Here is a 13,724-nt window from a genome sequence, read left to right as displayed (position 1 = left end):
ACGAGCCGAATGACACTAATGTAGGACATAAGAATGAGGAACAGAAATAGACAATTCAGCCTCTTGATCCTGCTCACCATTCAATGTAATCATAAGTGATTTCACCTTGATATCAACTTCACTTTCTTGCCTGTTCTCCATAATCTTTCAACTCCTTACTAATTAAAAATGTGTAATTTCATTCTGAAATTTACTCAAAGTCGCAGCATCCAACCTACTCTTGGATAATGAATTCCAAAGATTCATGACCCTTTGAGAGAGTCAATTTCTCTTTATCTGGTTAAAATCTGCTATCCCTGATCTGAAAACTGCAACCTCTCACGCTACATTGCCCCACTTGGGGAAACATTTATTCCATACTGACTTTGTCAATCCCCTTTAACATTGTTTATGCCTCAATTAGATGTCTTTTCATCCTTCTGAACTCTAGCGAGTATAGTGCTCAGCTATTCAAACTCTCTTCAGAAGTAAACCCCTTATCTCTACAATCAATCTAGTGAAGCTCCTCCAAACTATCTCCAATGAATCCACATCCCTCCTCGTGTAAGGGGAAACTCACATAACCATTTTCAATTGTTGCAAAAACCTATCTTGTTCACAAATATTCTTTAAGGAAGTGAATCTGTTGTCCTTTCCTGATGTGGCCTACAAGTTCTCCAGACCTATCCAATGAGGGTGCAGACTTAACTACCTCTGGGAAATTAGGGAGAGGCAATAAATGCTGGCCTAATCAGTACCAGACAAATGCTATGAATTAATAAGAAAGAAAATAGTTAGGAAAAATGGATGAGAAAAAAGTCAAAATAGAACTGAACAAAAAAGGAAAAAGAAATTTGGAGAAGACGACAGAAATGGAAGTGACGGTAAGAGGGGAAGAGTTGGAGATACAGAAATACTATGTCAAGTTAGACATCAGAATTGAAATCTTTTTACAATAGAATTGCTTTACCCAGCTCTCCACAAAGGTAATATTCGGGGTCTGTAAAACAAAAACATAAAGAGACCAGAGTAAATCTTGCATGAGAATCAAGTCAAAATATTCATCCTCCCCCTACCTCTTGACAAGCTTGACAGAACATGAACATCCGTGTAAATCATGAGCTTTGCTAACATTCTGCTGTTGTCTTGACATGCAGCAAGCCCTGACTCGGCACCTGCCGCCTTGCTACAATTCATGCGTTTCTCATTTAGCTTCATAACACGAATCAATGTTGAAACGTCCCCCCTCTCAAAGCATCACCCTACTGTGGCTGGTCAGTTGAAAATGGAATTCAATCTGGATAAGTGTGAGTTGAAATACTTGGACAGGATAAACAAAACAAGGGAAGCTAGAGAGGAGATTGCAGAGCCGTTGGTTTTGACCTTTATCTCATCATTGTCTACAGGAATAGTGCCAGAAGACTGGAGGATAGCAAATGTTGTCCCCTTGTTCAAGAAGGGGAGTACAGGCAACCCTGGATTGACCTTACTTCTGTTGTGGCAACATTTTGTAAAGGATTATAAGAGATAGGATTTATAATCATCGAGAAAGAAATAATTTTATTAGGGATAGTCAACACGGTTTTGTGAAGGATAGGTCGTGCCTCACAAACCTTATTGAGTTCTTTGAGGGTGACAAAACAGGTGGATGAGGGTAAAGCAGTTGATGTGGTATATAAGGATTTCAGTAAAGAGTCTGATAAGTTTCCCCACTGTAGGCAATTGCACAAAATACGGAGGCATGGGATTGAGGGTCATTTAATGGTTTGGATCAGAAATTGGCTAGCTGAAAGAAGACAGAGGGTGGTGCTTGCTGGGAAATGTTCATCCTGGAGTTCGGTTACTAATGATGTACCACAAGGATCTGTTCAGGGGCCACTGCTGTTTGTCATTTTTATAAATGATTTGGATGAGGGCACAGAAGGACGGGTTAGTAAATTTGGGGATGACACTAAAGTTGGTGGAGTTGTAGAAGGATGTTTCAGGTTACAGAGGGACATAGATAAGCTGCAGAGCTAGGCTGAGAGGTGGCAAATGGAGTTTAATGCAGAAAAGTGTGAGGTGATTCACTTTGGAAGGAGTAACGGGGCACGGTGGCACAGTGGTTAGCACTGCTGCCTCGCAGCGCCAGAGACCCGGGTTCAATTCCCGCCTCAGGCGACTGACTGTGTGGAGTTTGCACATTCTCCCCGTGTCTGGGGGGTTTCCTCCGGGTGCTCCGGTTTCCTCCCACAGTTCAAAGATGTGCAGGTCAGGTGAATTGGCCATGCTAAATTGCCCATAGTTTTTAGGTAAAAAAAAGGGGTAAATGTAGGGGTATGGGTGGGTTGCGCTTCAGCGGGTCGGTGTGGACTTGTTGTAAGTAATCAAAAAAAAACAGAGTACTGGCTAATGGTAAGATTCTTGGTAGTGTGGATGAGCAGAGAAATCTTGGTGTCCACATGCATAGATCCCTGAAAGTTAACAACCCTATCCAACCTGGTTGACAAGAAGGCATACTATGTGATAGCTTTTATTAGTAGAGGGATTGAGTTTCGGAACCATGAGGTCACGTCGCAGCTGCACAAAATCTCTGGTGCAGCCACACTTGGAGTACTGTGTACAGTGCTGGTCGCCGCGTTATAAGAAGGATGTAGAAGCACTGAAAAGAGTGCAGAGGAGATCTCCCAGGATGTTGCCTGGTATGGAGGGAAGGTCTTATGAGAAAAGGCTGAGGGACTTAAGGCTGTTTTCGTTAGGGAGATGTTTAAGAGGTGACTTAATAGAGACATACAAGATGACCAGAGAGATAGGGTGGACAGTGAGAGTCTTTTTCCTCGGATGGTGATGGCTAGCATGAGGGGACATAACTTTTAATTGAGGGGTGATAAATATAGCACAGATGCCAGAGGTAGGTTCTTAACTCAGAGAGCAGTATGGGCGAGGAAATATCCTGCTTGCAACGGTACTGGACTCGCCAACATTAATCGCATTTAAACAGTCATTGGATAGACTTATGGATGATAATGGAATAGTGTTTGTTAGACAAGCTGTTTATTAGTTTCACAGGTCAGCACGACATTGAGTGCCAAAGGACCTGTACTGATGTAATATTCTATGTAAGGGAATACTAATTAATGTTAGAACCTGGGAAGCACTGAGGATCAGAGGGATCTTAGTGTGCATATCCATTTTTCTCTTGATGTAGTGGGACAGGTGGGTGAAGTGATTAACAAGGCACATGGGATGTTTGCTTTTATTTGATGAGGCAGAGAAAAAAGGTAGTTACGCTGGAACAGGATAAAATTGTGCTTTGACCACAGCTAGAGTATTGTGTGAATGTCTGGAATCCACATTATAGGAGGGAAGTGACACCACTGGATAGCGTGCACAGGAGACTTACCAGGATGTTGCTTCGACTGGAGAGTTTTACTTCTGAAAAGAGAATGGGCAGACTGAGAGAGGACATGATTGAGATTTATGACAGGAAAGAACATTTTCGTTTTGGTGAAGGGATCAATGACCAGGAGGCACAGATTTCAGGTAAGGGGCAGGAGGTTTAGAACAGATGTGAGGAAATCTTTTTTAAACTGAGGGGTTGGTGAGACTCTGGAACTCACTGCCTATAAGAGTGTAGAGGCAGAAACTCTCATAACTTTACAAAGTACTTCGGTGGGATGCCAAGGCAAAAAAGCTCTGATGACGAGTAATCTAGACTCAAAACATCAGCCTGCTTTCACTCCATGGAGCTGCCTGACCTGCTGCGATCCCCAGCATTTTTTTGTTTTCAGTTCAAACTGATACAGCATTCTGATTTGAGGGGTCATGGATAATGCAAAACTGACTGTAGCTGTCACTGACAGAAAGACAAAATAATCTCAGCCTCACCGATAATAAGTACATCTTCTCATAATACTTGACGGCATTCAATGACGCCAGCATATCGCAACTATCAGTCAGATTTCTAACACTCCGGGTACAAGTGGTGCTACGATCCTGCAGAAAACCTAGATAAATGTACCAAAATTGAGCAGTTTTAATTTCATGTAATAACAAGAAATGGCTGATAACAAGAAACTGAAAGCAACAAATGCTATGGTCCCTGAAGATATTATGATATGAGTCAAAAAGATATGTTCCAGATTTGCTGTATCCCTAGCTAACCTGGTCTAGTACAGCCACCACACTAGCATGCACCCAACAATGTGAAAAACTGTTGTGCTCTACCCAGGATACAAAAATCAGGAAATATCCAACCTGCCCAACTACTGCTCCATCAGTCTCCTCTTGATCATCAGTAAAGTGATGGAGGGATCACCAACAGCACTACCAAGCAGATGTTTAGCAGTAAATATCTCACTGAAGCTAGGTTTTTGTTCTTCCACGGCCACTTACCTTCTGACCTCCTCATAGCTTCGTTCAAAAATGGAGAAAACAGATGAACTTCAGAAGTGAGATGAGAATGATTCACGCAGAGTAAACTACCTGCTCCTGAGAAACAGGGTATATCAACAAGTGGTCAGACGCAGAATGCAGTCCTCATTAGGCAGTCCTTGTTATCAAGGGTGCAGTCCACTCCAAATGGAAGATGGGCAAAGAAGAGGAATCTTGAGGAGGGATGTAGTTTAAAAACCAACATACATCAAGCAGAACTCTGAACAGACAGCAACAAGGAATGCTTGCAAGGCAAGGCAGGTAATCTCAGGAATATAGAAGAGCACTTTCCCCACTGTTTTATTTACATTCAGTGAGAAAAAAACGACTAAGTAATACATCACACAGGAACCAGAAGGGGTGTTTGAAGGATCCTCAGGCACAGTTAAGATTGAGGTCAAACTCTTTATTGGTCTATTTCCCCCGGTAAAGCTAAAAAACTCCATGTGAAAACTGATTGTATTTGCAGAATTCTCACAGCTGTTACAACGCAAATATCCCTTACATTCGAATGAAATCAGTACTGAATCCAAAAGCGTCACCAATTCAAAACTGATTTGAGAAAGAAGCCAAAAGTTAAGACAAAATTTGAAAATGGCATTAACTTTACTTTTCAATTTTAATTTTAAATATCTGCTGTGAAAAACTTGTCCCATAAACGTAGATTATTGAAAATTTGGCAGACATCCAATTTAAATATGGATGTTTGTTCTGGTTTCCGGGATAGAAGTAAAAATTGAGAAAAAGCAATATGATCGAAAAGAACCTAATACAAGCTACAATGTGACTGTAACCTGGTGACTTGATCCAGCCCGTCATAGACCAACCGACAGTTAACACTTCACATCCCTTCACACCAGCGAGTCTGTGTTGGTCAAAAACAAGCATCTATTTTATTCTCAAGCATCTGGCCTAATGTACCTTGGCATCACAAATGCACATCTAAATTCCTCTTCAATGTTGAAGGCTGCTGCTTCTACCATCCTTTTAGTCAGTGAATTCTAGTTTCCCGCCATGGTTGGGATAAAAAAATTCTTTATATTCCCCTCTGAACCTCCCATTCCTTCCCTTAAATCTACACCCTCAGGTCATTGAACCTTGCACTAAACAAGAAAAGTTCCTTCCTGTCTACCCTATCAATTCACAATAATTTCAAGCATTTCATTCCTGTTCTCCCTTAGTCTCCTCTGCTTGAAGGAAAACAAGCCATCTGTCCAATCTCTTTTAATAATTTAACTGTTGGGCGAAGTTCACAATTGTTGGGCGAAGTTCACAGCACAGAATCAGATAAGTTAATTGTTGCTTTAAGTCTGTCCAAGAGAAAGACTGCAGTAGCGAGTATAGTGGATTCTTTCTTGATTATATGTTTTTGGAGATAAGTCTCTTGATTAAACTTAAAATATAAGCCATAGCTATTAATTTAACTTGGGGCAGTGTTTGTAGAGGAATATGACAGTGTTATTTTCTGGGTCTGTAGATTGTGAAGGAGCAAAAATGGCCTTTGCAGTGATATGTGCTTCTTGTCAGATGTGGGAGTTTAAAGAGAGTTTAAGGGTTACTGCAGATTATATCTGCCATAAATGCTTTTGGATGCAAATCTTATCAGATCGAGTGAATCGGTTGGAGAGACAGATAGAAGCGATGAGGAATTTGCAACAGCAACAGTATGCGATGGATGACAGTTATAAGAAGAAGGGAAAGTCTCAGATACAGTCACATAGATGGGTTAACTTCAGGAAGGGTGAGAGAGGTCGGCACCGAGTGCAGAAGTCTTTTGTGGATATACCCATTTCAAACAGGTATGCTGTTTTGGAAAATGTAGGGGGTGATGGATTCTCAGGGGAACGTAGCACGAACAGCCGAGTTTCTGGTTTTGAGACTGGCTCTGATGCCATGAGGGGTACATCGGCTTCCAAGAGATCAATTGTGTTAGGGGATTCTGTAGTCAGAGGTACAGACAGACCTTTCTGTGGCCAGAGAAAAAGCAGAATGGTGTGTTGTTTCCCTGGTGCCAGGATCAAGGATGTCTCAGAGAGGGTGCAGAATATTCTCACGGAGGGAGAGGGTCTAGCAGGAGGTCATTGTCCACATTGGAACTAATGACATTGGAAGGGAAAAGGTTGAAACTCTGAAGGGAGATTACAGAGAGTTAGATAGAATTTTAAAAAGGAGGTCCTCAAGGGTAGTAATATCTGGATTACTTCCAGTGCTACGAGTTAGTGAGGGCACGAATAGCAGGATAGTGCAGACGAATGCATGGCTGAGGAGCTGGTGTATGGGAGAAGGATTCACATTTTTGGATCATTGGAATCTCTTTTGGGGTAGACCTGTACAAGAAGGACGGATTGCACCTAAATTGGAAGGGGGCTAATATATTGGCAGGGAAATTTGCTAGAACTGCTTGGGAGGATTTAAACTAGTAAGGTGGGGGGTGGGAGGGTTGGGGGGAGGGAGGGTGGGGGGGACCCAGGGAGATAGTGAGGAAAGAGATCAATCTGAGACTGGTACAGTTGAGAACAGAAGTGAGTCAAACAGTCAGGGCAGGCAGGGACAAGGTAGGACTAATAAATTAAACTGCATTTATTTCAATGCAAGGGGCCTAACAGGGAAGGCAGATGAACTCAGGGCATGGTTAGGAACATAGGACTGGGATATCATAGCAATTACGGAAACATGGCTCAGGATGGGCAGGACTGGCAGCTTAATGTTCCAGGATACAAATGCTACAGGAAGGATAGAAAGGGAGGCAAGAGAGGAGGGGAAGTGGCATTTTTGATAAGGGATAGCGTTATAGCTGGGCTGAGGGAGGATATTCCCGGAAATACATCCAGGGAAGTTATTTGGGTGGAACTGAGAAATAAGAAAGGGATGATCACCTTATTGGGATTGTATTATAGACCCCCCAATAGTCAGAGGGAAATTGAGAAACAAACTTGTAAGGAGATCTCAACTATCTGTAAGAATAATAGGGTAGTTATGGTAGGGGATTTTAACTCTCCAAACATCAATTGGGACTGCCATAGTGTTAAAGGTTTAGATGGAGAGGAATTTCTTAAGTGTATACAAGACAATTTTCTGATTCAGTATGTGGACATACCTACGAGAGAAGGTGCAAAACTTGACCTACTCTTGGGAAATAAGGAGGGCAGGTGACTGAGGTGTCAGTGGGGGAGCACTTTGGGGCCAGCAACCATAATTCTATTCATTTTAAAATAGCGATGGAAAAGGATAGACCAGATCTAAAAGTTGAAGTTCTAAATTAGAGGAAGGCCAATTTTGACGGTATTAGGCAAGAACTTTCGAAAGCTGATTGGAGGCAGATGTTCGCAGGTAAAGGGAAGGCTGGAAAATAGGAAGCCTTCAGAAATGAGATAACAAGAATCCAGAGAAAATATATTCCTGTCAGGGTGAAAGGGAAGGCTGGTAGGTATAGGGAATGCTGGATGACTAAAGAAATTCAGGGTTTGGTTAAGAAAAAGAAGGAAGCATATGTCAGGTACAGACAGGATAGATCGAGTGAATCCTTAGAAGAGTAGAAAGGAAGTAGGAGTATACTTAAGAGGGAAATCAGGAGGGCAAAACGGGGACATGAGATAGCTTTGGCAAATAGAATTAAGGAGAATCCAAATGGTTTTTACAAATATATTAAGGACAAAAGGGTAACAGGGGAGAGAATAGGGCCCCTCAAAGATCAGCAAGGCAGCCTGTGTGTGGAGCCACAGAAAATGGGGGAGATACTAAATGAATATTTTGCATCAGTATTTACTGTGGAAAAGGATATGGAAGATATAGACTGTAGGGAAGTAGATGGTGACATCTTGCAAAATGTCTAGACTACAGAGGAGGAAGTGCTGGACGTCTTGAAATGGTTAAAAGTGAATAAATCCCCAGGACCTGATCAGGTGTACCCGAGAACTATGTGGGAAGCTAGAGAAGTGATTGGTGGGCCTCTTGCTGAGATAGTCACAGGTGAGGTGCCAGAAGATTGCAGGTTGGCAAACGTGGTGCCACTGTTTAAGAAGGGCAGTAAAGACAAGCCAGGGAACTATAGACCAGTGAGCCTGACCTCGGTGGTGGGCAAGTTGTTGGAGGGAATCCTGAGGGACAGGATGTACATGTATTTGGAAAGACAAGGACTGATTCGGGATAGTCAACATGGCTTTGTGCATGGGAAATCATGTCTCACAAACTTGATTGAGTTTTTTGAAGAAGTAACAAAGAAGATTGATGAGGGCAGAGCAGTAGATGTGATCTATATGGACTTCAGTAAGGCGTTCAACAAGGTTCCCCATAGGAGACTGAGTAGCAAGGTTAGATCTCATGGAATACAGGGAGAACTAGCCACTTGGATACAGAACTGGCTCAAAGGTAGAAGACAGAGGGTGGTGGTGGAGGGTTGTTTTTCAGACTGGAGGCCTGTGACCAGTGGAGTGCCACAAGGATCAGTGCTGGGTTCTCTACTTTTTGTCATTGACATAAATGATTTGGATGCGAGCATAAGAGGTACAGTTAGTAAGTTTGCAGATGACACCAAAATCGGAGGTGTAGTGGACAGTGAAGAGGGTTACCTCAGATTACAACAGGACCTTGACCAGATGGGCCAATGGGCTGAGAAGTGGCAGATAGAGTTTAATTCAGATAAATATGAGGTGCTGCATTTTGGGAAAGCAAATCTTAGCAGGACTTACACACTTAATGGTAAGGTCCTAGGGAGTGTTGCTGAACAAAGAGACCTTGGAGTGCAAGTTCATAGCTCCTTGAAAGTGGAGTAGCAGATAGGTACGATAGTGAAGGCAGCGTTTGGTATGCTTTCCTTTATTGGTCAGAGTATTGAGTGCAGGAGTTGGGAGGTCATGTTGCAGCTGTACAGGACATTGGTTAGGCCACTGTTGGAATATTGCGTGCAATTCTGGTCTCCTTCCTATCGGAAAGATGTTGTGAAACTTTAAAGGGTTCAGAAAAGATTTACAAGGATGTTGCCAGGGCTGGAGGATCTGAGCTACAGGCAGAGGCTGAACAGGCTGGGGCTGTTTTCCCTGGAGCGTCGGAGGCTGAGGAGTGACCTTATAGAGGTTTACAAAATTATGAGGGGCATGGACAGGATAAATAGACAAAGTCTTTTCCCTGGGGTCGGGGAGTCCAGAACGAGAAGGCAGAAGTTTAGGGTGAGAGGGGAAAGATATAAAAGAGACCTAAGGGGCAACGTTTTCACGCAGAGGGTGATACATGTATGGAATGAGCTGCCAGAGGATGTGGTGGAGGATGGTACAATTGCAACATTTAAGAGGCATTTGGATGGGTATAGAAATAGGAAGGGTTTGGAGGGATATGGGCCGGGTGCTGGCAGATGGGACTAGATTGGGTTGGGATATCTGGTCGGCATGGACGGGTTGGACCGAAGGGTCTGTTTCCATGCTGTACATCTCTATGACTCTGTGACTCTAATTAAAACTTTCTAGCCCAGGTAACACATGCTAACACTCCTCTGCACCATCTCTATACAATCACATTCATCTTATAATGCGAATTCTAGAAGTGAACACAATATTACCGCTGTGGTCAAAACAAAGTTTTTCCAGTTCCAGCATAACCTACTGACTCAAACTCTCTGTCTCCACGAATAAAGGCAAACATCTCAGATGCCTTCTTAACCACTTGATTTATCTTTTCTACTATTTTAAGGGAAAGATGGACATACACACCAAAGTCCTCTGAGGCTTGTTAGTCCCCAGGGTCCTACTACTCACCATGTCATCCCTTGAATTATTTATCCTCCCCAAGTGCTTTTGCATCTGACCAACACCCTCCTGTAATCCAAGGTTATCCATCTGACTATTTACAAACTTACCAATTTTCATGTCATTCATGAACTTACTGATCAACCCTGCTACATTGAAGTTGAAATTATTTATATATACCACAACAGCCTGGGCCCAACACAGATCCCTTCAGAACTCTACTGAACCCTGTCTTCCAGTCACAAAATCATTCCTGTCCATCACTCTCTGCTTCTTGCCACTCAGAATATTCTGAATCCAATTTGCGAAATTTCCTTGGATCCTGTGGGCACTTAACCTTTACTATCAAACTCCCATGTGGGATCTTATCAAAAGCCTTGCTGAAATCCAAGTCAACCATGTCAAATGCATTATTGTCAACTACAAACTGGTCACCTTCTCAAAAGAATCAGTCAAGTTGGTCAGAGAGGACCTACTATCAACAGAACCATGCTGACTACTCTTGATTAATCTCTCCAAGTGCAGCCTAATTCTGTCTGTCAGAATTGCTTCCAATACTTTCCCCACTGCTGAGGTTTGACTGACTGGCCTGTAGTTTCCTGGTTTACCCCTTCCTTCCATCATGAACAATGGTACCACATTGGCTGTCCTCTAGTCTGGCAACTTACCTGCTGACAGAGAAGAGTTGAACATTTTTGCTAGTGCCCCTGCTGTTTCATCTCTAGTCTCACTCAACAGTCTGGGATAAATTTTATCCAACAGGTGGAAATTTGTTTACTTTAAAGCCTTCCAGACCAATTAGAACCTTCTCTCACCCAGTCTATGTTAATTTTTAAAATTGTATCACAATCCTTCTCCCTGATTTCTATACTCAGATCATCCCTCTCATTGCAGGCAGGGACACAAAATCTCATCAACGCCCTCCGGCTTCACAGACAAATTCCCAGTGTAGTCCTTCACGGGCTCTTCTTTTTCCCTAGTTATTCTTTAAATTTTAATCTACTTGTGAAATGATTGAAGATTTTCGTTTATTTTTCTTGCTGTTATCCTTCCATGCACCCCCCCCCCCCCCCCTCCCATGCTCTTCTCATTTCCTTTAATCACTTCCCTTTTGCATGTTCTTTCCTCTGCTAAAGGCTTCAATTGTATTCAGCCCTCAGTATCTGCCACACGTCTCCCTTTTTCTCTTTGTGCAGTTCTGCATATCTCTCAACGCCCAGGGTCCAACCCGATTTGTTGATCATTATTGGAACATGTTTGGCCTGTACTCTCCCCCTATTCCCTTCTTAAATGTGCCCCATATCTCTGACAAGGATTTACCCAAAAGTGTTTTCACCCAGTCTACCATGGGAAAATCTTATCTGTCCTTACTAAAATTCGCCTTTTCCCCAGTTTAGAACATCATTTCTCCATAACAATCTTGAAAGTAATGGAATTATGATCACTGTCTGCAAAATATTTAACAACTAATATTTCAATTAATTCACTACCTACAGTTAAAATCAAAATTTCAATTTTTTTACAGGACTTTCTATTCACTTAAAAAATAATCTCCTGGATGTAATTTAAAAATCAAGTCCCTCTAAACCATTCATACTTTAACCACTCTTGTTAATGCTGGGGAAGTTGAAATCCCCCACTATCACTACTTCTGGGTGGCTAGATGTGAGATTTGAACATGACTACACTTTAGATTCTCAATTCAAAGGTATGCTTAGACAATATTAACTCATGGGCTTCTTGTAGAGCTAGAGGTTTTTTTTTGTTTTAGTGTTTTAAACAGGTTTTAAGAACACAATATGAAGCTTGCTCAATGTACTTGAAAATGGGAAAGCCCTGAATTGGATGTGATTATTTACATCTTAAATATAAACTGGATGTGATTATTTACATCTCAAATATAAACACAATGTTTAAAACCACCACCCTCGGACAGAATCGTTTCTGAAATTCGGACTGTTTAAATAATTGATACAAGTTGCTACTTCGAGCATGTCAGGGGAAATCTAACTGAAGTTTAAGGGGACAAATAAATGTAAGTTTTTTTTAATTTTAATTTAAAACAAGAGTCAATTGAAACCAACTCTGAAAGGAATTTTTTTTTTTAAATGGCAAAGATTGCTGCGAAGAAACGAACTGAACACAAACAAAATCTGCCAACCCAACACAGGCATTGTTAGAAAATAGGGGATACCCTTTTAGGACAGAGATGAGGAGAATTTTAGCTGATTCAGAGGATCGCTGGGATTCAGAACACTGCCACAGGAGCTGGCACAGTCAGTGAGTATTTTTAAAGTAGAATGGATTAATTCTCTTGCATAACAAGAATCTAAGTTTGTAGGGGCGGATGGGAATTCAAAACATAAACAAAATAGGCAATCTAAGAGATATCCCATTGAATGGCGGTGTAGGTTTGAAGAGCTGAATGGTTTACCTCTGCTCCTAATTTGTATATTTGTATCTGTATGCCTATGTCGCCCATACCATGGGTACATTTGTGTACATGTGCGTATCTAAATGTGCGCACATGTCAGTGTCTGCGTGGGTGTCTTTCTGAAACCTGTGCGGCAATCTCTATATTCTGCATTTCCTTCCATTATCAATCAACAGATTACAGCTATAAGAGACGAAATGTGAAGTAGAAACAGTCAATGAACATCCAGAACAATTCTTGAAGGGACAACGACATAAGGCTGGTTCAGAATGCTGCAGAGTGATGAGGGTACATACCAACCGGATTCCTGTCAGTGCATTCTCCTCCTGTCAATGCTGTCGGCTGCCGCAAAATGCCCAGTGAAAACGACTCCAACAGGAAGACTTTGATCTGGTCACCAACCTGGACAAATGCAGGCAAAAGATGTTTGAAGGTAACAAATTGAGTATGTTCTGTCATTAGACTGTTCCTCTTCAATGCAGTATCACAAAACCTCAGAATGCAGGCACCATGGAATGTTACCTTTATACAAGAGGTATGGGATAACATCTCAAACAGGTTCGTAAAACATCTCTGTACAATCCTGAATGGTTTTCACAGGTTGGACACCTGCTTCTCTCATGAGGGAATATCCATGAAAGATGGAGAAACTTTTTCTCACAGAGGGTCATCCTTCTTTGGAATTCATGAAACCAGAAAGCAAGTGGAGACTGGGAAAACACTACAGGCTGAATTGGATAAGTTTTTGGTCAAGAAGGGCATCAAGGATTATGGAGGCAGAGGGCACTTTGGAGAATGGCGTTAAAACCACAGTCAGATCAGTCCTGACCTTATTGAAGAGCCGAGCAGGCTCAAGGGGCCATGGGACTCATTCTTGCTCCTGTTACTTATGTTCTCACACTGCTGTACATGACATGTGCACTCTTCCTTTAATCAAAATTTTGCTAACTGAACTCCACGAGTGGATAACCTTTGCTTCATACTCTCTCCTCAATGCTGCCTCAATGCTGTCTTTCTGGTTGAGGCATGAAACCGAGGCAGTAGTTGCTTTCTCACTTTGATACAATAGATTCTGGTGCTGATATTGGAAGAACAGTGAAGACAAGTTTGCAGTTTGATTAGTACTAGGGTTAAGCTACCCATGTCGCTGCATCTGCCCG

General features: G+C 42.1%; 1 protein-coding gene across 1 annotated transcript in view; it reads right to left on the bottom strand.

Moving 5' to 3' along the window:
- LOC122544157 (tectonic-3-like) overlaps positions 1-13,724 on the bottom strand; it is an 85,499-nt gene that overhangs the window by 37,855 nt on the left and 33,920 nt on the right. The window contains exons 6-8 of the mRNA XM_087980992.1: positions 12,861-12,966; positions 3,847-3,965; positions 950-979 (exon numbers count right to left, since the gene is read on the bottom strand). Of these exons, the coding sequence (XP_087837118.1) occupies positions 950-979; positions 3,847-3,965; positions 12,861-12,966 (255 nt within the window). The remainder of the gene's footprint in view (positions 1-949; positions 980-3,846; positions 3,966-12,860; positions 12,967-13,724) is intronic.

This window comes from Chiloscyllium plagiosum, unplaced genomic scaffold (assembly GCF_037043375.1).
Source record: "Chiloscyllium plagiosum isolate Xiang-an unplaced genomic scaffold, Cpla_swu_hap1 HiC_scaffold_38, whole genome shotgun sequence".
NCBI lineage: Eukaryota > Metazoa > Chordata > Chondrichthyes > Orectolobiformes > Hemiscylliidae > Chiloscyllium > Chiloscyllium plagiosum.
The sequence above is the reverse complement of the archived record's forward strand: the minus strand, read 5'-3'. Positions and strand labels throughout refer to the sequence as shown.